Source organism: Dromiciops gliroides, chromosome 4 (genome assembly GCF_019393635.1).
Source record: "Dromiciops gliroides isolate mDroGli1 chromosome 4, mDroGli1.pri, whole genome shotgun sequence".
Classification (NCBI taxonomy): Eukaryota; Metazoa; Chordata; class Mammalia; order Microbiotheria; family Microbiotheriidae; genus Dromiciops; species Dromiciops gliroides.
In genome coordinates this window covers 240,934,271-240,961,462 of record NC_057864.1, presented here as the reverse complement: position 1 = coordinate 240,961,462, position 27,192 = coordinate 240,934,271, and the positions used below count along the sequence as shown (strand labels likewise).

The 27,192-nt window shown below is 36.3% G+C and overlaps 1 protein-coding gene across 1 annotated transcript; it reads right to left on the bottom strand.

Annotated features, from left to right (window-relative positions):
- Positions 1 to 3,802: 3,802 nt before the first annotated feature.
- Positions 3,803 to 12,306, bottom strand: LOC122752768 (butyrophilin subfamily 1 member A1-like). The gene is given in 10 exon segments (XM_043999663.1): positions 3,803 to 4,488; positions 5,875 to 5,901; positions 6,176 to 6,208; positions 8,583 to 8,609; positions 8,702 to 8,722; positions 8,990 to 9,119; positions 9,121 to 9,149; positions 9,280 to 9,561; positions 11,412 to 11,759; positions 12,213 to 12,306. Coding segments are annotated over 10 exon segments (1,662 nt in total). The 5' UTR covers positions 12,292 to 12,306.
- Positions 12,307 to 27,192: the final 14,886 nt, after the last annotated feature.

Sequence of the window (27,192 nt, the reverse complement as noted above, 5' to 3'; positions counted from 1 at the left end):
TTAAATTTCCACAGCCACCTTTAGCAAACAGCACCCTGATCAGCCATCAACATTGAGATGAGACCCTCCATCAGCAAAAATAAAAAATAAAAACAAAATAGAAATAGAAGGCTCACTGAAGATCTGAGGATGGTTACAAGTTTTTTTTTGGAAAGAAAATATTTTAAAATTATGGTATATGCTTTTTAGACATAATACCATTACATACTTAATAGACGATAAAATGGTATACACATAACTTTTATAAACACTAGGAAATCAAAAAATTCATATGACTCACTTTATTGCAATTTTCACTTTCTTGTGGTCTGAAACCAAATCCACAATATCATACCTATACAACAATTTCCTTTGGTAAATAAAAATACTTCAAATGTAGACAATCTTTTTTTATTTTTTATCTTGAATCATAGTTTATGGCTTGTGTATTAACAAATATTTATTGAATTCAATTCTCCATAATTTCTTTCTTTCTTTTCTTTTATTTAATTTTTGGTGAGGCAGTTGGGGTTAAGTGACTTGCCTAGGTTCACACAGCTAGTAAGTGTTAAGTGTCTGAGGCCAGATTTGAACTCAGGGCCTCCTGACTCCAGGGCTGGTGCTCTATCCACTGCACCACTTAGCTGCCCAAAATTCTCCATAATTTCTTAAAAATCTTACAATGATTCAAATTTAAGACTAAACATTTTTTCACTATTTATTAATATAATTTGAATGTGTCCTAGGGACTAATTCATTCTTTGTAGTCAGTGATTTAAATACATTTGACTTCTATGTGACCAAATTTTCTCACTTGTCACAAGGACGAAATGCCTTGTGCCAATTAGGGCAGGAAAACAGAAATAAATGCAAAAAAATAGAAATATTAAATGCATTCTTTGGGACTATAATGCAATAAAAATTACATTCAATAAATGGCCTGAGACACATAAATTACAAATCACTTAGAATTTTTACATAATTACATGTTTATAACATGCATCTGATTGCTTACCACCTGGGGGGAATGTTAGAAGGGAAAGAATTTGGAACTCAAAACTTTAAATGAAAGTTTCTTTATTTAAAAAATCAGTTAGGTACTAAATAAACTCATTATAATAATAAGCATAAAATTTCCATGATAAATGTCTTATTTTAAGATATATATGTATATGCATGTGTGTGTGCATATGTGTGTATATAAATATGTGTATATGTGTATATAATATATACATATGCATGTGTATGTATATATGTATGTAAATGTATGTTCTTCCTGTTGCTGCTATTGTTGTTCAGCCATGTCTGACATTTAATGACCTTATCTAGAGTTTTCTTGGCAAAGATACTGGAATGGTTTGCCATTTCCTTCTCCACCTCATTTTACTGATGAGGAATTGAGGCAAACAGGGTTAAGTATCTTGCCCAGGGTCACACTGCTACTAAGTGTCTGAGTCTGGATTTGAAGTCCAGGAGATAATCCTCCCTGATTCTTTGGGCCCTGCACTCTTTTCTGTCACCTAGCTGACATACACCCACACCCACACAGACACCCCCATACCCCCAAACCCCTATATATTTATATATAGATATCTATATAAAGATATCTATTGATATCTATATATATACAGGTATTTATATAAATAGATATGGAAATGCATCAAATTTATAGAAGAGTCATCATAATTCATCTATACCTACTCATCCCATTTGGTTCTAGTCCATGCTCTCCCCTAGATCCTGTAAAGAATTAATTGTCATTTGAGGTTTTTATGGCTGGCATGCATTGGCCTGGGGCCCCGCAAACTGCATGGTGCTCCACCCACTGGTTGTAGCCATTGCCATGGTGCTGGCACCTCACGTAATCACCACTCGCTGACGCCTACATGGACCTGGCAAAATTATAAAGATTGGAAGCCTAGTGAGGGAAGTCATGTGACTGTCAGAGCAGCCATCCAATTGGCTGGGGGCTGTGTGGGGATTTCTGGGATAGTGGGAGGAGAATTCGCCCTTCTAACTAGAAGCTGGAAGGCAACAGGAGGGGGGCTATGTATTCTCAGCTGATTCCTGGGTGGTGGTATTTTTTCAGGTTGTATAATTTCCCTTTCCCCGTTTTATTTCCTTTCCCTTGATCCTACTGATCCTGTCTCTCTGTGTGTGTGTTTTAAGTTCGTTCTTGTTAAAATAAATCTTGTTCTGTTTTGAAAATAAATAAATAAATAAATCCTGTTCTGTTTTGAGGGAGACTGTTGGTCTCCTTCCTTGCCCCAATATTGTGGTGAGCCGCTTAGCTAATACTCCCCAATTAAAAATTGGTCCCCACAATCCTCAAAGAGAACCTTACATTTCAAAATTCCTTTCATTATCCTATATGGGTGATCTGGAAATTGAGACAAAATAATTTCAAGATTTCATTTTATACCTGTCAAGTTGACTAAAATGATCAAAGGAGAAAATGGCAAAAGTTGGAGGGAATGAGGGAAAATTGTTGATTGAACTATGAAGTAATTCAACCATTTTAGACAGCAATCTAGAATTAAGTCCAAAGTTACTAAACTGCCTATACCCTTTGACCCAGCAATACCACAACTGGGTCTGTTTCCAGTGATGATTAAGGAAAAAGGAAAAGAACCTATATATTCCAACATATTTATAACAGTTGTCTTTGTGACAATAAAGATCTAGAAACTATAGAGATGACCATCAATAGTGGAATGGCGGAACAAGTTGTGGTAAATGATTGTGATTGTATACTACTGTGTTATGAGAAATGAGGACCTCAATTTAGAAAAAATCACGAATGGACTTGCAGGAATAATGTAGACGAAAATGAGTAGAACTTAGAGAATGTTGTATCTAGTAACAGCAACATTGTTTTAAGAACATCTTTGAGTGACTATTACATTTTGATTATTGTAACTATGCAAATTAACTACAAAGAAAGAACTCATCAATTGAAGTATATATAGAATGATCTTACTCATATATAAATATGTTTGTCAAATAGTAGCCATCCCTAGGGGGGGGGGAGTGAGAGAGAAAGAAAAAAAAGGGAAAAAAAGAAAATTGCCTGATAACTTTAATATACAACTAAAAGGAAAAGCACATTATACATAAGAGATGTGCAGTTTCATGTGTAATCATCTTTTTTCTATTCTATGTTATGGAAATGCTTGTTTTATTTCTCAAGTTCAGAATAAAATAAAAACAAAATTTAAAAATTAGATGCAACACCCTTTCTCCCCTTTCCCAAACACTATACCACAGTTATGAAACTAGAATATAGATTCCTAAATTACATGCCATTTTGATTGTTTTGTGGGCTGCCATTGTCTAAAAATTCATTAGCCTAATGGCTAACGTACTGGATATATTTCACTCCATACTTTACTAGATTGCTCTGATAAAAGAAACTCAGGTTGGCACTGGAACTTACTCTAAGACTTTCCAACAGATTAAGAATCACCAAAGCCCATATCCCATTGACACAGCCTTTAGTATTCCACAGTAACCTCCATGCCACAATGGAGTGAAAGAATAAGGCTACCATTATGGCCATACACACTATTATTTGGAACACATCAGAAATAGGCGTTAGCAAAGTAAATAGGGGAAGAATATAGGACTTGCCCCTTTCTGAGTCCAAGAATGACACCAAATAATATATATATTCCTACTCCTACTTCCCCTACAATCAATTGGGGGAAAAAACACAGTTCAGCATCTGGCTCTTTTCTACCAGGTGGCATGAGGGATTCTGAGTAAGTTTTGGGAAAGTTCATTGATCAGAGGGATTTACTAGAGAAGGGATTGGAGAGCTCAATTACTGGGTATCCTGGGACACAGGCTTATAATGAGGTGGAGAATGATATTGTGTTGTGGGAGATTTGTCCTCTGAAGCCCAATTCTTGTCACCAAGGCCATGAAACTCTCCCTGCTCCTGGCAGGCCACTTGGGTCTCCTGGGAAGGGGCAGGGTTACCCTTGGTTCTGTCTGACACACTGCAGATGGTGAAAGATGTATTGACAGACTGAACAGTAAAGTATGGATACACGGGGCCAGAGAAGGAGGCTTTGGGGAAGTTGTAGATGTGAGACCCATCTGACATGTTATAAAATGAAATGTTTCTTTCCTCATGATCCAGGAAAATACCCACACATTGTGGGGGCTGCCCAAGGGATGGAGAGTCTTTCCCCCAGTTTGACATAGTCATTGCCTGAAATTTCCCATTATAACATCCCACCACCCAGAAACCCTTTTCTGGGGACTCTCTGAGTCACCCTTCCTTGTTTGCATTTTCTCTACAAATACCAAAATTCCAAGTGGTGTTTTTCCCAGTATCTACCTTCACCTCCCAGTAATATCTCCCAGACATAAGGGGATCCTTGCCCAGGACACTGCAGTTTTCTTCTTCCTGGTCCTTTTTTGTTTGAATCAGGATCATACTCTTCTTCATCTCTGTGAGAATGAGGTCATGATGAGCAGAGGCTGGATCCAGAGTCACAGTCACTGCAGAAAGAGATGCAAGGTCAGTAGAGGTCTAGGGAAGCAACTGACTTAAAGGGCAGCAAGAAGGCAGGATCAAAGGAAATACCATACATAGAGCCTTTTTTCTTTCAGGGCAATGAGGTTTAAGTGACTTGCCCAGGGTCACACAGCTAGTAAGTGTCAAGTGTCTGAGGCTGTATTTGAACACACGTCCTCCTGAATCCAGAGCTGGTGATTTATTCACTGTGCTACCTCACTTCCCCCCTAAGTAGAGTCTTTACATAGCCTTCAGAAGAAACTGAGCTGTCATTTGCCCTGACTAGCCCCACAGCCCTCTCCTGAACAAGGCACTGCCACAGAGCCTTCCCTGTATAATGGCCTATTTCATCTGAAGACTTCAGCAACTGAAATTTGGTGCTAAAATCCCTATTGCGCAATGCTTTGGGCAAATGAGACAGTGAAGGATGGCCTCATTGACTGGAAATCATGCTATTCTTTCTATTCTTCATCTGCTATAATACTTCTGAATCATTTTCCCATAGCTTATGTCTGGGCTTGGGGGAGAATGAGAAGGAAGAGATTTGGGTTAGAAAATATTCTTTTTTATACCACTTGGGGAAGCCCTGGGTCACTGTGCAGGATAAATGATAGAGACACTCTATACAAAGATCCAGTGGAATACCACTTCTAGATTCCACAGAATTTTTACATCCTCCCTCCAACACTCATTCCAGTGCCCCTTCTGCCTTCTGTCCAACCATAATCTCTTGCTTTAAATAAAAATTTACTCTTATCTGTTCCTCTGTAAATAGATTCCTCTTTAGAGAAAGCTGATGATCATCTCACTCATGCAAGTCCTTCATATGCAAGCAATGTTATTCCTCAGCCTTGCTTCTGAAAATGTAATACCCTAATTGCTATCTTCCCTCTTTCCAAGGAAGTTGGAAATTTGAAGGATAGGTGGGGTTTAGCAATTCTTGTTTGTGTTCCAGGAAAGAAAGCATTGTGGGAGAAGGAACCAGAAAAGCAATTGAGGTGATGGGGAAGAACACAACTGCCCAGATATCTAAAGTAATGAAGAATAAGAGCTAGTTGGAAAGGGTCATAGAAGTTGGGCAATTAAGGCTGGAGAAGAAAAGTCTAGAAAGATTAACATAAGTTTTCAACTTTACAGAGAGAAGTAAGCACCAATGTTCCATCCCCACTGAGGAAAAATCAGAAAACTGGCTTATGTGTTGTATGTGAAGAACTTTAGATGACATCTATATAATAATTTCCTGAAAATGGCAGTCAGACTTTCAAGTATGCAAAATGCAATATCCTCTTCAGGTCCATAAAGATGAAATGACATCTTTTGGTATAAGATAGTTTAATGGGGATACTAAAGACAAAATTGAAATCACTTACATGCCTTAAAGTGTTCCTTCCTCCAGTCTGAAAAGGAATACACACACACACACACACACACACACACACACACACACACACACACAAGCAGAGGTGAGTTAGGGTTCTGGACAGCTTATCAGGGGAGAAAAATGTTCCCGCATCTATGCCACCACTAACTTCATAAAGTTCCTCCCCCACCTTGGGAATACTTTAGTTTCCACAGGTAATTATTTATCTGCGTGTCAGAGCCCTCCACTTAGAAAAAAGGTGAACAATGTCTAGGGCAGGAGGTATGGGAGTCCTGGGGAAGAGAAGAGACACTCATCAGCAAAAATATGGGCCTTCCTCCACTCTGAAAAGAAACAGAGATGAAATAATATGTGAGAAACTTTCTTTTTCTATATCATACCTACACTTACCATCTAGTTCTAAGGCATTAAATGTTAAAAGTGCAAAGGAGTATCAAGGAGGATTTTTTTCATTATAGCTTTCCTCTCAATCAATCAAATCTACATTTATTAAATGCATACTACACTCTATTAGGGTTTTGGATACAAATGCAAACTATGAAATAACCCCTATACAGAAGCAACTTACATTCTAATGGGGGAAAACTAGGTATGCCTAAAGATATAAACAGTATAAGCACAAAGATAATACACATAAATAAATGCAAATCAAGTACATATAAAGTTGTTTGGGAGGTGGAGTACTATCAATTGAACAGGAAAATCTTCATACAGAAAGCAGTGTTTGAACTGAAAGAAGAAAGTCATTCTATGAGGCAGAAGTGAAGTGGGAATGCTCTCTCTCATTATGGGATGAGCAGTGTAAAGGCAGAGAGAGAGGAAGTGGAGTGTAATTTATGAAGAACAGAGAAAAGGGCATTTTGCCCACATCAAAGATTTCTGTAAGTGGAGCTTGGAAAGATAGATTGGGAACAGCATTTGTAGAGCATTAGAAGGATATGATAATTTATTTTTTCTAAAGGCAATGTAATGATTGGAATGACGCCACCTACTAGAGACTTGCTGTGGAAAAGGTCCACCAAGAGGAAAATGCCTCAGAGGCATTGTGGCTTTTCCTTGGCGTCAGGAAATGACGTTTTCTCATGGGTGCTGTCTATCAAGGCTACCAGCCAATCAACTTGAGGAGCCTCCTATGGTCTGGGAGGAGACAGGAAGGAGGAAAGGGAGCCTGCGTAGAGAGCGCGGGCTCTTTTGGCTTCCGGACTTGATGGTGGTGGCGGCAGAGGACTTCAGAGGAAATTTGAGGAAAGATAGGAATGCCAGGCTGTTAGAATTCTGTTCTCAATCTTTTTCTTTCTATTTTCCAATAAACCCTTAAAAACCTAAACTCGTTTTATCAGTGATTTTTTAGTCAGTTTCCCCCAAACTGGGGGAACAGATTAGAATCCACATTTAGAATCTTAAAGCAATAGAGTTCCAAAGGAATTTATTGAGTAGTGTGCAACATGGTTAGATCTATACTTAAGGAAAATCACTTTGGCAGCAATATATTTGATGGGAGTGATGGGTAGAATGGGGTGAAACGTGAGGAAGAGAAAGTGATTAGGAGGCCAATGCAATAGTTTACCAGACAGGTGATGGGGGCCTAGATTGAGATTTTACCTGTGTGAATGGTGAAAAGGTGTTAGAGGAAAAAAACAAAAAAGGTGTCACTGTGGTAGAAATGTCAAGATTTGGCAGATTGCTGGATATGTACAGTGAGGGAGAAAAAGAGCCATTGATAATTCTAAGGTTACAGACTACTTGGACTGGTGAAAACTGTGATGATTTCAACAGAACTAGGGAATTTAGGAAGAGGGGAAGGTTTGGGGAAAGAAAATGATTTTACTTTTGCACATGTTGAGTTCTTCAGGATTGTGTCAAGACAGACACTGAAATACACTGTTCTAGAAAGTATGAATTAGTCTAGAATTACATGATAAAAATCATTGAACTTTTTAATATCCAAATTTTTCAATTTTCAATGCTCCTGTTGTGCATATCATAAGATATGAAAGATGAAAAGAAAGGGCCTATATATGCCTAAATATTCATAACATCACTTTTGTGGTACCAAAAATCTGGGTACCAATAATTTAGGGAGTGTCAAACCAATTTATGGTATATCAGTGTCAAATTATTTCATCTTAAGAAAATATTAATATGATCAAATCAAAGAAATATTGAAAAACTTGTTTGAAATGATGCTGAATGAAGCAAGATGAGCCAGGACACAATATACACGATGACCACAACTATGTAAAGGAAAATGGCAAACACTCAATGTCAGTGTTAATTCATATCAAATGCAATGATCAGTCTCAGTTCAGAGGAAAAATGGTGAAACATTTCCTCCTCACAGTAGAAATTGAGGGTGTTATACTTATTAGCCATATTTCATGCATTGTGATTTCCAGTCATAGGTTTGCAAGATTTTGCTTAATTAGTTATCTGGTCACCAAGTATAGAAAAGATAGAAATTGATGCACAAAAACCAAAATGCATTGATAAACCAAAACCAAAATAAAATAAAATGGCCTTCTTCACAGGCTCCACTCTGTCTCAAACTTTTCCCAACCACTGTCAAACCAGTGTGTGTGTGTGTGTGTGTGTGTGTGTGTGTGTGTGTGTGTGTGTTTATGGTGTGGCCATAGTTATCTCCCAGGAAAAAAGTAAGCAGAGGAAGTGGTGATTTAAGAGAAAGCAAAAATTGCTCACCTGAATCATAGAGAGCCTTCCTCCTTTCTGAAAGGCAATGGCATTAAGTGAATCACCTTGTACTTGACAACTGGTAGGTCACAGACTGAATTCAGGAGGTGGAAGAAATTTGAACTTACCAAGCTCCATTGTGAGTTTTTCTAAAAGAAAAAAAAATCAGATAAATATAAGCTCTAGAGAAAGGATAGGTCTTTGCTCCTGAAATGCCAGATGAAATCTTCTTTAAGTTACCAGTCTTCCCTGCTCTAGAACTCTGACATGATGCTGCCCTTTCTGGAGCCTGGAGTTCTGTCTTCGCTTTGCCCCCATTTCATTTTTGTCTCCTCTCCCTCTCTTTTCCTGGTCCTCACACTCTCACACACCAAGCTCCCTGCTAATCAACCTGTTTTGCCCTTCTTCTCCTTTACCTTTGGCTTCATGTTCTGCTTCCATTTTCTGTTGCAATCTCTTTAAATTCTTCCTGTCTTTCAGTCTCAAAAACATACTGATGCCAAGGAGAATCCCAAACACAGGAAGGATCCCAATTAGGGCTTTTTTTCCAGGGAGAAGTCCTGGGGAAGAAGGACTCTGATAGAGAGTCCCACAGGGACCAGGTTAGATACACACTAAAAATAAGCCCTTTCCCCTTCACTATGGTTCCTTCCCATGCCCCACCCTTTCCTAACTCTAATGGTTTTGCTAAAGCCTGAGAACTAACCTGGTATGTTTATGGCTGACATTTTCTCCTGACCCAGGAGGGTGTTGTGGATGGAGCAGGATACATTCCTCACAGAACTGTCTTGGACCAAAATCGTTGCCTTCACATGGAATAAACCATCTCCATTTTGGGCCTGGGTCTCAGAAAGGAAGGGTAACTTCCCTTCCTTATTGTCTCTGCACTGCACCTGGGGTTGTGGGAACCATCCATCTCTTGTGCATGCCAGCAGTATTCCTCCATCCTCATACCCTGCCAAGTGGAGCTGCGGAGCAGATCCTAGACCTGGAGAGGGAAGTCATGAATCTGAGAGTCCTCAGGAGCAGAAATCACCTTGGCTGCAGGTTTAATAGTCTTTCTATATCAAAGGAAGACCCTTAGAGAAAGCTACAGAAAGGCTGAGACTGTGCACAGAGAAGGTCCTTTGACTTTCTTCATGTCCTCAAGATTTAACACTCTGACTGGCAAATAGGAGGTACTTCACAAAGGCTACTTGTCTAAGTGACTGTGTTCCCAACAAAATAGAAAGTAAAACAGAAGCTTGTGACAGAAAAGGGATTTCCCAAACAGAGCTACTTTCAGGACTGTTCCTTTTCTTAAATGTTCTCATCTCTTAAGATTTCAAGGAACTTAAATTGCCCATGGAATCCTGTGAAAGCAACAAAGTGAAATTTTCTAAAGCATTCTCTTACCTATGGATAGATTTTGTGAGTGTTTGTGTGTTCGTGTGTGTGTGTGTGTGTGTGTGTGTGTGTGTGTGTGTTTACTTTAAACTGATACTTGTAAGTACAGGGTTTCTTTGTATTGCTTCTTATAAGTTGAACCTATTAGAAAGACTTTGTAGTCCTGACCTCCCCGAGGTGTTGTTCTTCTTGTTTAGTTGTTCTGATTACATATGACTGTGACACCATTTGGGGTTTCCTTGGCACAGATACTGGACTGGTTTGCCATTTCTTGTCCAGCTCATTTTACAAACAAGGAGCTAAGGCAAGCATGGTTAAAAGACATGCCCTGGGCCACACAGTTAGCAAGTGTCTGAGGTCAGATTGAACTCAGAAAAATGAATCTTCCTGATTTCAAGCCCAGCACTCTATCCATCCATCTACCTGCCCCAAAACAGAATGAGGAAAATACAAATTCATTTCCCTCAAGATCCCTGAACATTTTCCTTCTTTGTATTAGTAGTATATGGGAGTGGAAAAAAACCAAAGGTCATGGAAGTTATGCCAGAAATAAATTGTCTTTATTCTTACTCTCCCTCAAAATTTTTAAAAAAAGGAGATGGAGAAGCAGCCCTTTGTGCTACATTCCCAGCATAGCTTTCTGAGTTAGTGTAGCTACTCTGGCATGTAGGGAATGGGCAATATTAGGGTAGAGAGAAAAACAGACTACTTTAAATAGCAAATTCTTCTTAAATATATTTATTTGAAATGTTATAGAAAGATATGAATAGATCCATGGATAAAAATCTACCAGGGAGAAGTTAAGCATTATCAGAAACACATCCCCTATTGCAGAGGTTGAAATCATGAAATCAAGCACTATTCCATTGCCATATTATCCCTGTGTAATAAAAGGGATAATTCAGATTTGTACAAGGAACATTATTATTGCAAAGCATTTTGATAGGCATTATCTCATTTAATTCTCATAAGACTTATTGGGTTACTGGACTTGTCATTTTAGATAATTGTTATTCAGAGTTTAAATTAAGGGAATTAAGCTCAGCTGCAAGAGTAAGATAGTTATCAAGTGATAAACTGTGTTAAAACATAGGTCTTCAGACATCTAGGTAGCACAGTGGATAAAATGCTGAGTTGACCTTAGTTCAAATCAGGCCTCAGACACCTGACACTTACTAGCTTTGTGACCCTGGGCAAGTGACTTAACCCTCATTCCTCCCCCCCCAAAAAAACCAGGTCTTTTGACTCCAAGACAAGTGATATTTCTTCTACATCCCATCTATACTTTATCAATATCAGATGCAGAGCACTGAGATAAATCACACTTAAGATTGTGAAAAGATGGAATATGTAATGCTGAATATAAAAAAGTTATATATACTAAATCATATGGTGGGCACATATGGTGTTGTTGCCTCAAAAAGCACTCATCTTTCCAAATAAACCACTTACCTGCCACCTTCACTTCCAGAATTGCTTCTCGATGTTCATTGCCTTTTTTAAAAAAGCACCGAAACTCTCCATTGTCTGAAATTTGAACATTGTAGATCTTCAAAGCCAAACTCCCCTCAGTAATGAAGTCACTTATAAGTTCTGTCCTCCCCATATATTCCACTAGCTGCTCTCCAGTCTGTTCCATATCCATTTGGAACACGAACACAGCTTCAGAGATCTGGGAACGAAACCACCTGACTTCCATGTCCTCTGCACTCATCGAGGGTGAGAGATGGCAGGGTAATGAAATGTCTGTCCCCAGTAAGGCTATGATGGGTTCAGCTGGTCCAAGCACCAAAAATTGTTCTTCTAGGTGGAGAAGCAGGAGATGGAGGGGGGGAAAGTAAGATTAGCAAGCCATTGAAAAGACATAGTCACTACTATTAATCCCCATGGCCATCTTAGAAGGAAAGGGAATTGAAATATTTTTTGTTGTAGTACCTCTATGGTAAGGGATTTGTATATTCTTTAAAGGAATTTGCTTTTTAAGTAACTCACTCTTTTGACTTTGATGACATTAATACTCTCGATCCACCCTAGTGCACTGAAGCTTCTATAAGATGCTCTTTTGGGGAATACATAAAAGTTAAGAGTATGTCAATTAGAGACAATGTTATACCGTGTGTGGACTGTAGGAAGATAGCAAACTACCTGTTTCCTCCAGGACTACTGATTCTATGCTTCCTGGTAGGTGACTGGGCTGAACTCTTTCACCCATAAGAGAGACAAACAGAGAAGGAAAGAGGCAAATTCTCTGACCTGTTCCCTTTACTGGCATCTGCAGAAGAAAGAGGAACATGAGGAAGATGGGCACAAAGGAGCTCAGAAAACCCACCATCTTGCTCAGAGCTACAAATATGGAATCTAGAAAAGAGAACCAAAGAAATGATTAATAATAAGTCATTAAAGGTCTACTGTGTGTATAGCCTGGAATACAAGACAGGCAAGGAGGTGAATTATTACTGACCCTCAAAAACAGGCATCAGGACTACTTGTCATACCTACAGTACCTAGTCCCACAAACCCTTTTAGTTCTTTTTAATTTTTTTTTTTTTTGCTGGGCAATGAGGGTTAAGTGACTTGCCCAGGGTCACACAGGTAGTAAGTGTCAAGTCTCTGAGGCTGGATTTGAACTCAGGTCCTCCTGAATCCAGGGCCAGTGCTTTATCCACTGCACCACCTAGCTGCCCCCTACCCTTATACCTTGATGAAAGTGCAAGTGATGTCAAACAAGCGTTATGTTAGACATTAATTATTTCCTTTCTCACCATTCTTTAAAAATTCAGTAACTTCTTCTTGGGTTGGGGGAGGAAGGGAGAGAATTTAGAGCTCAAAAAGAAGCTTAAAAAAAAGAAAGGAATAGTTTTTCTTTTTCTAATGTCTTCAATACTTAAAGTTTACCTTTGGTCTCTTGAACTTCCCCTCATACTCCATGTATGTGTGTGGTTAGTTGGGAGCAGGAAATATAAAGTAACAACAGATGCATCTGAGCTATGCTTTTCTTTCTTCATCCACATTTTATCTGGATGACTTCTTCCTATTGCTTTTTTTCCCCACTCCCACAGTTCAAAGGCACCACACAATACTCACATTTTCTCTCCTTTGTATCAGTGAGATACTCTGGAGCTTCCTTTCAGTCTGACTGTTCACATGGGGTTGAGACATAGGTGCACTCACTGCTCCACCAGCTCCCGAATTTGGTGAAGTTGTGGTTCATTCCTATTTTTTGGTAATCTGAGAATTATCAGTCCTAAGAGGAAGAATAGTATAGGAGCATCCCAGAAATATCAGGAACCTAGGAAATCTATGCATTAAACCTCTCTTCAGTGCAATAGTCTTCCTCAGGGCACCTGTGTTCCTTCTGAAAATGAAAGAAAGAAAATCAGAAAGGGAATTTGGACTGGACTCATATCTATTTGTCATGATGATATAAAAATTATCTACATAAGGCAAGGGCAATTAAAGTCACTAACCAGTTCAGGCTGGTACTATGAGGGAACATATTTTTACTTTCAAGTTGCTCATCTTTTCAATGTTATTGTTATACTCAATATTGATATGCTGTTAAGTCTTCTGGTTCTACCTTCTGCACTCTGCATCTTTTCATCCTGGTTGCCCCAGGTTTTTTTCTGAAATTATCCCTTTCATTATTTGTTAAGGAACTATTATATTTCATTATATTCATATGCCATAATTTCTTTAGTTATTTTCAATTGAGAGAGAGCCCCTCAGTTTCCAGGGTTGCTTTTGTTTGTTTGTTTGTTTTGCAATGACAAAAGAAGTCGTTTTCTAACTATAGGTCCCTTGGAGGCAGCTAGGTGGTGTAGTGGATAAAGCAATGACTCTGGATTCAGGAGGACCTGAATTCAAATCCAGACTCAGTCACTTGACACTTAATAGCTGTGTGACCCTGGGCAAGTCACTCAACCATCATTGCCCCCCCCCCCAAATAAAAACCAAACAAATAAATACAAGTCCTTTTCTCTTTCTTAGATCACTTTAGAACATAGGTATACTACTGGTCAGAGGATTTAGTAATTTTAGCAACATTTTAGACAAAGTTCCAGATTTCTTTGCACAATAATGGTAGAAATTCCCCAACATTTGTCATTTGCTATTTCCCACAATTTCCTTAATCTGGTAGATATGATGTAAAAATGCAAAGTTGCCTTTTTTCAAACTTAATCATGTTTTTTTTACAGTTACATTATAAAGATAGTTTTCAACATGTTTTTATAAGATTTTGAGTTCCAAATTTTTCTCTGTTCTTTACTCTCCCCTTTGCAAGATAGAATGCAATGTGATATAGATTATATATGTACAATCACATTAAACATATTCCTGCTTTAGTCACATTGTGAAAAAAGAATCAGAACAAAAGAGAAAAAAAATTCAAAAAAGAAAAAAATAGAAATACTGTGGTTTGATCTGCATTCAGATTCCACAGTTCTTTCTTGCAGATTTGGAGACCATTTTCCATCATGAGTCCTTTGGAATTGTGCTTGGATTATTGTATTCCTGAGAAGAGCTAAGTCTATCATTGTTCATCATCACACACTGTTGCTGTTCTGGTGATTAATGTTTTCCTGGTTCTGCTGACTTCACTCAGCATCCGTCCCCATAAGTCTTTACAGGTTTTCCTGAAATATGTCTGCTCATCATTTTTATTTATTTTTAATTTTTTTGTTTTTTGTTTTGTTTTTTGGTGTTTTTTTTTTTTTTTTTGGTGAGGCAATTAGGGTTAAGTGACTTGCCCAGGGTCACACAGCTAGTAAGTGTTAAGTGTCTGAGGCCAGATTTGAACTCAGGTCCTCCTGAATCCAGAGCCAGTGCTCTATCCATTGCGCCACCTAGCTGCCCCCATGCTCATCATTATTACATCTATATACCACAACTCGTTCAGTCATTCCTCAATTGATCTGCATCCCCTCAATTTCCAATGCTTTGCCACCACAAAGTGAGTTGATATAAATATTTTTTCACATGTGGCTCCTTTTCCCTTGTTTATGTTCTCTCTGGGAGAAAGACTTAGTAGAGGTATTACTGGGTCAAAGGGTAAGCACAGCCCCATAGCCCTAAGGGCTATGTTCTCTAGAATGGTTGGATCAGTTCACAACTCCAGCAAAAATGCATTAAGTGTTCCAATTTTTCCACATCTTCTCCAACATTTATTATTTTCCTTTTTTGTAATATGAGGCAATCTGATAGGTGTGAGGTAGTACCTCAGAGTTGTTTTAATTTGCATTTCTCTAATCAATAGTAGTTTAGAGCATTTTTTATATGTCAATATATAGCTTTGATTTCTTCATCTGAAAACTGCCTGTTTATTTCATTTGGCCATTTCTTAATTGGGTAATGACTTGAATTCTTATAAATTTGATTTATTTCTCTGTATATTTTACAAATGAGGCCTTTATCAGAAACAGTGGTTGTAATAATTGTTTCCCAGCTTTCTGCTTCCCTTTTAATCTTGTCTGCATTTCTTCTCTTTCTACAAAACCATTTAATTTAATGTAATCAAAATGATCCATTCTGCATTTCATAATATTCTTCATCTCCTGTTAGGTCATAAATTCTCCTCTCCATGGATCTAAGGGGTAAACAATTCCTTCCTCTCCTAATATACTTATGGTATCACCTTTATGGTTAAATCATGTACCCATTTTGACCTTATGTTGGTATGTGGTGTAAGACGTTATTCTATGCCTAGTTTCTGCCATGTTTTTTTCCAGTTTTCCCAGCAGTTTTTGTCAAATAGTGAGTTCTTATTTCAGAAGCTGGAGTCTTTTGGTTTATCAAACAGTAGATTACTATAGTCATTAATTACTGTGTCCCCTGGGCCTAACATTTTCCACTGATCCATCACTCTATTTCTTAGCCAGTGCCAGATCGTTTTGATGACTGCCACTTTATAGTATAGCTTTAGACTTAGTATGGATAGCCCACCTTCCTGTACATTTTTTTCATCTTAGTCTGATTATTATGACACTGAGTAAGAAAATGAATTTAGGTAGAAATGTCATTTTTATTATATATAAGCTTGGTCTAGTCACCAACAATTGATACTTTCTCATTTATTTAGATCTGATTTTATTTGTGAGATAAGTGTTTTGTAATGGTGTTCAAATAGTTCCTGGGTTTGTCTAGGCAGGTAGACTCATACATATTTTATATTGTCTAAAGTTATTTTAAATGGAATTTTTCTTTTAATCTCTTGCTGCCTGGGCTTTGTAGGCCATGTCTAGAAATGCTGATGATTTTTGTGGATTTATTTTATATCCTGCAACTTTCCTAAATTCATTAATTGTTTCAATTAGTTTTTTTACTTGATTCTCTAAGGATTCTCTAAGTATACCATCATATCATCTGCAAAGACGGATAGTTTTGCATCCTCCTTGCCTATTCAAATTCCTTTAATTTCTTTTCTTCTCTTTTTGCTAAAGCTAATATTTCTACTACAATATTAAATAATAGAGATGATAATGGAATCCCTGTTTCACCCCTAATTTATTGGGAACGCTTCTTTCTTATCTCCATCACATAAAATGTTCACTGGTGGTTTTATGTAGATACTAACTACAATTATAAGGAAAGTTCCATTTTTTCCTATGCTCTCAAGTATTTTATTAGGAATTAGTGCTGTATTTTTTTCATCTTGAACCAGCCCTGCATTACTGATATAAATGATCATAGTGTACTATCCTAGTGATAAATTGCTGTAATCCCTTTCCTAATATTTTATTTTAGATTTTTGCATCAATATTCATTAAGGGAATTAGTCTATAATTTTCTTTCTTTGTTTTGGCTTTTCCTGGTTTAGGTATCAATGCCACATTTGTGTCATAAAATGAATTTGGTAGAAGTTCTTCACCTATTTTTCCAAATAATTTATATAGTATTAACATTAATTGTTCCTTAAATGTTTGGTAGAATTCACTTGTAGACCCATCTTGCCCTGGAGATTTTTTCTTAAGGAGTTCATTGATGGCTGGTTCAATTTCTTTTTCTAAAATGGGTCTATTCAAGTCTTTTATTTTCTCTTCTGTTAACCTGGGTTAATCAGATTTCTGTAAATATGCATCCACTTCATTTAGATTGTCAAATTTATCGACATACAGTTGGGCACAATAGTTCCTATTAATTGCTTTAATTTTTACTGTATTTTTGGTGAATTTACCCCTTTCGTTTTTGATACTGGTAATTTGGTTTTCTTCTTTTTAAAAAAACAAATTAACCAAAAGTTTATCTTTTTTATTGATTTTTTTCATAAAACCAGCTTTTATTTTATTTATTAATTCTATATTTTCTTACTTTCAACTTTATTAATCTCTCCTTTGATTTTCAGAATTTCTAACAGTATTTAATTGGGAATTTTATTTTTTTCTTTTTTATTTGAATACCCAATTCACCAATCTCCTCTTTCTCTATTTCATTCATATAAGAAATTAGAGATAAAAAAATGTCCCCTAAGAACTACTTTGGCTACATCTCATAAATTTTGGTATATTGTCTCATTGTTTTCATTCTCTTGGATGAAGTTATTGATTGTTTCTATGATTTGTTGTTTGACCCACTCATTTTTAGGGTGACATTATTTAGTTTCTAATTAATTAATTTTCAGTGTGTCTTTTCATGACTCTTTATTACATATAATTTTTATTGGATCATGATCTGAAAAATTCTCTAGGAGAAAAGGAAAGGGGAGGTACAAAAGAGTAAATTATCTCACATAAAAGAGGCAAAAAAAACCCATTTACAGTGAAGGGGAAGATGGAGGATGTTGGGGCAGGGAGTGAGTGAACCTTACTCTCATAAGAATTGGCTAAAAAAAAAAATAAAGTACACACCAAATTGAGTATGGAAATCTATCTTAATCTACAGGAAAGTAGGAGGGGAAGGGGATACAAGACATGGGTAGGGTCATAGAAAATAGGGCAGATTATGGGGAGGTAGTCCAAAACAACACTTTTGAGGAGGGACAGGGTGAAAGGAGCATAGAATAAATGGAATGGGCATAAATATGATAGAAGGAAATATAGTTAGCAACAGTAACTGAAAAAAAGTTCTGAAGGAAATTTCTCTGATAAAGACTTTATTTCTTAAACACATAGAGAACTGAATCAAATTTATAAAAAACAATAACCATCACCCAATTTATAAATAATCAAAAGATTTGAATAGATTTTGGATAAAGTAATCAAAGATATCTATAGTAATAAAAATGATCTAACTCACTATTAATTGGAGACATGCAAATCAAAACTATTCCAAGGTTCTACTTCATACGTATTAGATTCACTAATAGGGAAAAAAAAGAGGAAAATAAATGTTGTCAAGGATGTGGAGAAAATGAGGCTTTAATGCACTGTTGTTGGAATAGTTGTGAACTGATTCAAACATTCTTTGGAGTAATATGGAACTATGAACAAGGGGTTATGAGACCATTCACATCCTTTGACCTAGCAATGACACTAATAGGTCTATATCCAAAAAGAGATTAAAAAAAACAAAAATAAAAAGAACTTATATGTACAAAAATATTTATGTCATCTCTTTCTGGTGGCAAAGAATTGGAAATTGAGGGGACACCAATCAATTGGGAAATAGCTGAACAAATTGTGGTATGTGATTATAATGGAATAAAATTATACTATGAAAATGATGAACAGGATGCTCTCAGAAAAACTTGGAAAGATTTAAATGAACTGATACAAAGTGAAATGCACTTTGTACAAAGTAACAGCACTATTGTAAGATGATAAGCTGTGAATGACTTAGCTGTTCTCAGCAATACAATGATCCAAGACAACTCCGAAGGACCTATGATGAAAAATACTATCTATTTCCAGAGAAAGAACTGATGGTGTCTGAATAAAAATTGAAGCATACTTTTTTTTGCTTCCTTTATTTTCTTAAGAGTTTTTTCTTTTAAAACATGACTAATATTTCGCATGACTGTACATGTATAATGATATTAAATTGCTTGCATTTACAATGACGGGGGTTGGAATGAGGGAGAGAGACAATTTGGAATGCAAAGTTTTAAAAACAAATGCTAAAATTGTTTTTACACATGATTGGGGCAAAACAAAATATGAAATAACCCCACCCCAATAAAATAATAAATGAAAAAATGAAAATTGAAAATTAAAAAAAGAAATATTTTTGTTAAATAGGAGGACTTTCTATTGAGGTCAGAAAAAGTATATTGGGGAAATTTATAATAATATTAAAAATAAAAGGAATGAAGAAAAAACATTTTTTAAAGAAAAGAAACTGAAGGAATGGTTGTGTAGTGCCAACATTTATCCTTTTTTAAAAAATCATTTCATTGATATATTTTGCTTTTATGTTGTTTACATTTCCCAGTGTATATCACTCCCTCTCTATTCCCATATAACCTTCCCTTTTAATAAGGGATTGTAGAAATATAGACCCACTAGAGTGTGCTGTTATTGGAGTTGTAAGTACAAGCATTTTGGAGTAAAATTTGGGATAATGCAAATACAGTGGCTAAAATGTTCATAACCGTGAATTCGCATATTCCAGAGATAGGCATGTGCCCCCAAATAGGGCACTTCCAAAAATGAAAGTTCTATATATATCAAAATATTTACAATCGTTCCTTTTGTGTTGGCAAAGAACTGGAAAGAAAATAGATGCCCATAGATTCAGGAATGGCAAAACAAACTGTGGCACATTTTACGGGGCTAAAATTCTAGCTAGTCTGTCTAAAATATCTAATGAGTGGTCACCAATAAATTATAAGGTTTAGCAAGAGTTATAATTTTAAGCATTTATTAAGGAGAATAAGAATTTGGTGAAAAGAAAGAGCAAGGCCTAGATTCATCTATTTGTTAAAGGGAAAGCACATTTCTAGCTCCCTTCTCCACCCGAGTCCTAAGGAAAAAGAGAGTGAGAGCCCCAGCCTCATCCCCTCTTCCTCCTACAAGCAAATGTCACTTCCTGACACCAAAGAGCCGGATGTCTTGCCATCAGACCCCTTCTCCTCATGGTAGAGCTTTGCTAGAGTAAGTCTCCAGCAGGTGGCATCATTCCAATCATTACAACATGAATGTCATCAAATATCACTATGTTGTAAGAAGTGAAGAATATGATAAATATAGAGAAGAATGGAAACATCAATGTGAACGTATGGAGACTGAAAGTTAAAACAACAATCTACATGATGACTACAACATTATATATTGATAGAAAAAAATGATTCCAAATGAAAATGTATGTTGGAAAAATATAAAGAATTAGTTTGACCCAAATGAAGAGATATCAGAAAACATAGCCCCTACATCTTTGAAGAAACTGTAGGAACATCAGTAGCAAATATGGAATGTAATGTCAGATTTATTCTATATTTAGATTTGGTTATCCTAAATTTTATTATATTCTTATTTTTGTCTTTTCTTTTTTAAAAATTGCTATAAGGGATGACTCCTTGAAAGTGGACAAGGGATGAAATCCAGGCAGAAATCTAGATAATATCATACCCTAACCCTAACCCAACATAAAATATATGCAATATACATATCAATAAGAGTATTTTAAAAGATGAGTATTAGTTATATCTAACCATTCCTTGTGTATCTTTTTTTAAAATAAGTTTTTACTGATGTCTTATTTTTTGACATCTGTGTAATTTCTACCCTAGCAAACTATCTTCTCAGAGAGCCTTTCCATACAACTAATAATGTTTCTAAAGAAAAAAAGGGAGTGGGGGGCAAGAGAATTTTGTGAGAAACAGAATAAAAGTTAGAAAATGGAATTAGTATTGTGAATTAGGTTTAGAACTGGAATTGTGGTTAAGGCATTGCAATGTCACAATCAAATAGAGAAAAGTAGAAATGAATACTTTTCAGATCATAATACAATAAAAACTATGTTGAATAAATGAAAAATGAGCTGGGAACAATATTCAAATCCTAAAGAATGAGAGGGTCAAAACCAAATTACTGGAAAACCAATAATTATATTAAAGAGAATGACAACAATGAGACAATGTACCAAAATTTTTGCAATACAGTACCTAGCCAAAAATTTATATCTCTAAATGGGCACATCAAATAAATACAGAAAGAACAGATCTTGTAATTGGTCACGCAACTAAAAAGAAATTAGAAATATATCAAATTTTAAATCCCCAAATAAATACCAAAATTTAAATCCTGAAAATAAAGAAATATATGTATATGTATATGTGTATGTGTATATATAATTGAAAGAAAACTAGTGAACTATTAAATAAAAGTAGGAGTTGGTTTTATGAAAAAAACAACACAGTTAAATAGATAAAGCATTGCTTCACTTCATTTTTTAAAAAAAATAAGAAAACCAAATTATCAGTACCAAAAATGAAAAGAGTGAATACTCCACCAATGAAGAGGAAATTAAAGTAATTATTAGGAGCTACTGTGTTTAATTATATGCCATTAAACCTGACAATCTAAGGGAAGTGAATAAATATTTACAAAATATAAATTGCCTATATTAACAGGAGAGGAAATGGAAGGCATGTGGTTGCTTGCAGACCAGAGCACAGAAGAGGGGAATAGTGAACCTGCCTCTCCTTAAACCATACTACCTTGTACCTGCTGCAGCTTAGGACAATGCACCCTAGAAGCCATGCCCCACTTTAAGAAGGAGTTTAAAGTGAAGAAATAGGTTGGCAAAATGAAGGGGAAAAATGTTGACACTAGAAATTTTCTTTGGTGACAAGGAAGATCAAAATACACCCTCAGAAGAAGGTAAAAAAGTCAAAGCTTCTACATCCAAAGATCCAAGAAAAATATGAATTGGTCTGAGGCCATAGAAGGGGTCAAAAAGGACTTTGAAGATAAGGTTAAAAAGGTAGAGGAAAGGGTGGAGCCAAGATGGCGGAGAGGAATCAGCAAGCTGCCTGAGCTCTCCTTCTGTTCCCTCAAAAAGAACATTAAATCAAGCCTCTGGACGGATTCTGAAACTACAGGACCTGCAAAGAGACAGAGAGACACAGTCTTCCAACCAGAGATAATTTAGAAGACTTCGGGAAAAGGTTGGTCTGACATGGACAAAAGGGAGGCGCAGTGCAGGGCAGCAGCCCAGCGCCAAGGGGGCAAGTCAACAGGCAGCTGTGGGCCACAGCTGAACAACTGAGGCCCCTTGAACCTACCTCAAAAATCTGGTGGCCTAGTAGGACAATGGAAAAACGTTGCCAAGAGGGCAAGTTGCCAGCTGTAGGACCACAAACAGGACAGTCACAAATAGACAAACTGATAAAGCTCCCTCAGACAGGAAGTGTAGGGGAGCAGACAGCACACACTATAAAGGCCTCAGAGTAAAAAGCCGGTCACACAGCACCTATACTGCTGCAAAAGAAGCCCAAAACAGGGACCCTGGTCCCCCCCAGAGCAGACCTCAACTTAAAAAATAAATAAATAAGCTGCAATAATGAGTAAGAAGCAAAAAAGAGCCCTCTCCATTGAGAGCTTCTGTATCAATAGGGAAGAAGCCAACACAAACTCAGATGAGGACAATACCCTCAAATTGCCTACATGTGAAGCCTCAAGAGTGAAGGTGAATTGGTCTCAAGAACAAAAAGCCTCCCTGGAAGAGCTCAAAAAGGAATTTAAAAATCAATTGAGAGAGGTAGAAGAAAAAATGGGGAGAAAAATGAAAGCAAAACAAGAAAACTATGAAAAAAGAATCAACAGCTTAGAAAAGGAAGCACAAATATTGACTGCAGAAAACAATTCCTTAAAAAATTCATCTGGCCAAATGGAAATAAAGGTGCATAATTTCATTGAAGAAAACAATTCCTTAAAAATTAAAATTGGACAGTTGGAAGATAAGGAATCCAAGAGACAACAGGAATCAATCAAGCAGAATCAAAAGAATGAAAAAATAGAAGAAAATGTGAAATACCTCACTGGAAAGACAACTGATCTGGAAAACAGATCCAGGAGAGACAATGTGAGAATCATTGGACTGCCTGAAAACCGTGACCAGAAAAAGAATCTAGAAACCATGTTCCAGGAAGTTATTAAGGAGAACTGCCCTGATTACTAGAAAAGTAATCAATGAGGATAAAATCCTCATTGAAAGAATCCACGAATCACGTCCTGTAAGAGACCCCAAAAGGAAAACTCCAAGGAATATTGTAGCCAAATTCCAGAATTATCAGGTGAAGGAGAAAATACTCCAAGCAGCCAGAAAGAAGCAATTTAAATATCATGGAGCCACAGTCAGGATTGCTCAGGACCTGGCAGCTTCAACATTAAAGGACCACAAGGCTTGGACTATGATATTCCAGAAGGCAAAGGAGCTTGGACTGCAGCCAAGAATCTATTACCCAGCAAAATTTAGCATTCTCTTTCAGGGGAAAAGATGGACATTCAATGACATTGGGGACTTTCAATGTTTCCTGAGGAAAAGAGCAGAATTAAATAGAAAATTAGATCTTAACATACAGGACTCAAGAGAAGTTTAAAAAGGTAAACAGAGGGAAAAAAAGTTACTCAATTATGTTAAACTGTTTACATCCCTACATGGGAAGATAATAGTTATAACTCTTAAGAATTGTAAATGTATTTAGGCAGAGAGAAGAACTTTACACAGAAGGTATAAATATAAATTGTCTTTGATGTGATGATACAAAGAAAATTAAGGTGTTAAAAAGGGAATCTATGGGGAGGAGAGGAAAGGGGAGGTGGAATGGGATGAAATATATCATGTGAAGAGGAGGAAAAAAAACCTATTATAATAGAGGGAAAGAAAGGAGTGGTGAACATTGTTTCAAGCTACTCTCATTAGATTTGATTCAAAGAGGGAAAAACATATACTTTCATTGGGATAAAGAAACTTAGCTCATTCTTTAGGGAATCAAAAGGGAAAAGTAAAGGGAGGGACTGATAGAAGGGAGGAAAAAAGCAAGGCAGAAAAGGGTAAAGAAAAGGGAGGGATTGATTACAAGGGAAGGCAGATTGGGGGAGGTAGGGGTAAGTAGTAAAACGTCGGTGAGGAGGAACAAGGGAAAAGAAGGGGAAAAAGTACAAATGGGGTAAATAGAATGGAGGGGACTAGACAGTCAGTAATAATAACTGTGAATGTGAATGGAATGAACTCTGCTATAAAACGGAAGTGAATTGCAGAGTGGATTTAAAACCAGAATGCTACAATATGCTGTTTACAAGAAACACATTTGAAGCAGAGAGATACACACAGAGTAAAGGGAAAAGGCTGGAACAGAATATATTATGCTTCAGCTAAAGTAAAAAAAGCAGGGGTAGCAATCCTTATCTCAGAAAAAGCACAGGCAAAAATAGATCTCATTAAAAGAGATAAGGAAGGAAACTACATCTTACTAAAAGGTACTATAGATAATGAAGTATTATCAATATTAAATATGTATGCACCAAATGGTATAGGATCCAAATTCTTAGAGGAGAAGTTAAATGAGCTACAAACGGAAATACATAATAAAACTCTACTAGCCAGGGATCTGAATCTCCCCCTCTCAGAATTAGATAAATCTAGCCAAAAAATAAATAAGAAAGAAGTGAAAGAGGTGAATAGATTGCTAGAAAAGTTAGACATGATAGATGTCTGGAGAAAACTGAATGGGGATAGAAAGGAATATACCTTTTTCTCAGCAGTACATGGCACATTTTCAAAAATTGACCATGTATTAGGGCACAAAAACATCATAGTCAAATGTAGAAAGGCAGAAATAGTAAATGCATCCTTCTCAGATCTTGATGCAATAAAAATTACATGTAAGAAAGAGCCATGGAAAAGTAGTATGAAAATCAACTGGAAACTAAAGAATTTCATTCTAAAGAATGAATGGTCCAAACAACAAATCATAGAAACCATCAATAACTTTATCCAAGAGAATGACAATAATGAAACGACATACCAAAATCTATGGGATGCAGCCAAAGCAGTGCTTAGTGGAAAATTTATAGCTCTAACTGCTTACATGAATAAAAAAGAGAAAGAGAAGATTAATGAATTGGGCATACAACTTAAAAATCTAGAAAAAGAACAAATTAGAAATCCCCAATTAGATACTAAACTAGAAATCCTGAAAATTAAAGGAGAAATTAATAAGATAAGATTGAAAGCAAAAAATCTATAGAATTAATCAATAAAACTAAGAGCTGGGGGGGGGCAGCTAGATGGCGCAGTGGTTAAAGCACCGGCCCTGGATTCAGGAGTACCTGAGTTCAAATCCAGCCTCAGACACTTGACATTTACTAGCTGTGTGACCATGGGCAAGTCACTTAACCCCCATTGCCTAAAAAAAACCAAAACAAACAAACAAACAAACAAAAACCTAAGAGCTGGTTTTATGAAAAAAAAACAATAAAATAGATAAAATATTAGTAAATTTGATTAAAAAAAGAAAGAAGAAAACCAAATTACCAGTATCAAAAATGAAAAGGGGGATGTTACCACCAATGAAGTGGAAATTAAATCAATAATTAGGAACTATTTTGCCCAACTGTATGCCAATAAATTTGACAATCTAAATGAAATGGATGAATATTTACAAAAATACAAACTGCCCAGGTTAACTAAAGAGGAAATAAAATATTTAAATAAACCCATTATAGAAATAGAAATTGAACAAGACATTAATGAACTCCCTAAAAAAAATCCCCAGGGCCAGATGGGTTTACAGGTGAATTTTACCAAACATTTAAAGAACAGTTAAATCCAATATTATACAAATTATTTGGAAAAATAGGTGAAAAAGGAGTTTTACCAAATTTGTTTTATGACACAAATATGGCGGTGATACCAAAACCAGGCAAAGCAAAAACAGAGAAGGAAAATTATAGACCAATTTCCCTAATGGATATTGATGCTAAAATCTTAAATAAGATATTAGCAAGGAGATTACAGCAAGTGATCACCAGGATAATACACTATGACCAGGTGGGATTTATACCAGGAATGCAGGGCTGGTTCAACATTAGGAAAACAATCAACATAATCAACCACATCAATAAGAAAACTAACCAAAATCATATGATTATCTCAATAGATGCAGAGAAAGCATTTGACAAAATACAGCACCCATTCCTAATAAAAACACTAGAGAGTTTAGGAATAGGTGGAGCTGTCTTTAAAATAATAAACAGTATCTACCTAAAACCATGAGCAAGCATTATATGCAATGGAGATAAATTAGAGGCCTTCCCAATAAGATCAGGGGTGAAACAGGGATGTCCATTATCACCCCTATTATTTAATATTGTCCTAGAAATGTTAGCTTTAACAATCAGAGAAGAGAAAGGAATTAAAGGAATTAGAATAGGCAAGGAGGAAACAAAACTATCACTCTTTGCTGATGATATGATGGTATACTTAAGGAATCCTCGAGAATCAAGTCAAAAATTACTTGAAACAATTAACAACTTTAGCAAAGTAGCAGGATATAAAATAAATCCACATAAATCATCAGCATTTCTCTACATTACCAACAAAGTCCATCAGCAAGAGATAGAAAGAGAAATTCCATTTAAAGTAACAGTAGATAATTTAAAATATTTGGGAGTCTATGTGCCAAGACAAACTCAGCAACTCTATAAACACAACTACCAAACACTCTTCACACCAATCGAATCAGATCTAAATAATTGGAAAGATATCAATTGCTCATGGATAGGCAGAACTAATATAGTAAAAATGACAATATTACCTAAATTAATTTGCTTATTCAGTGCCATACCAATCAGACTACCTCAAAATTATTTTATAGAGCTAGAAAAAATAATAACAAAATTCATCTGGAAAAACAAAACATCAAGAATATCCAGGGAAATAATGAAAAAAAAAAATTCACAGGAAGGTGGGTTAGCTGTACCAAGTCTGCGGCTTTACTATAAAGTGGCAGTCATCAAAAATATCTGGTACTAGCTAAGAAATTGAGTGGAGGATCAATGGATTAGGCTAGGCACAGGAAACACAGTAGTAAATGACACTAGTAATGTAGTGTTTGATAAACCCAAAGACTCCAGCTTCTGGGATAGGAACTCAGTATTTGACAAAATCTGCTGGGAAAACTGGAAGATAGTATGGCAAAAATTAGGCATAGACCAACATCTTACACCTTATACTAAAATAAAGTCAAAATGGATACACGATTCAGATATAAGAGGTGATGCCATAGGTAAATTAGGAGAGGAAGGAATAGTCTACCTTTCAGATCTTTGGAAAGGAAAACAGTTTATGGCCAAAC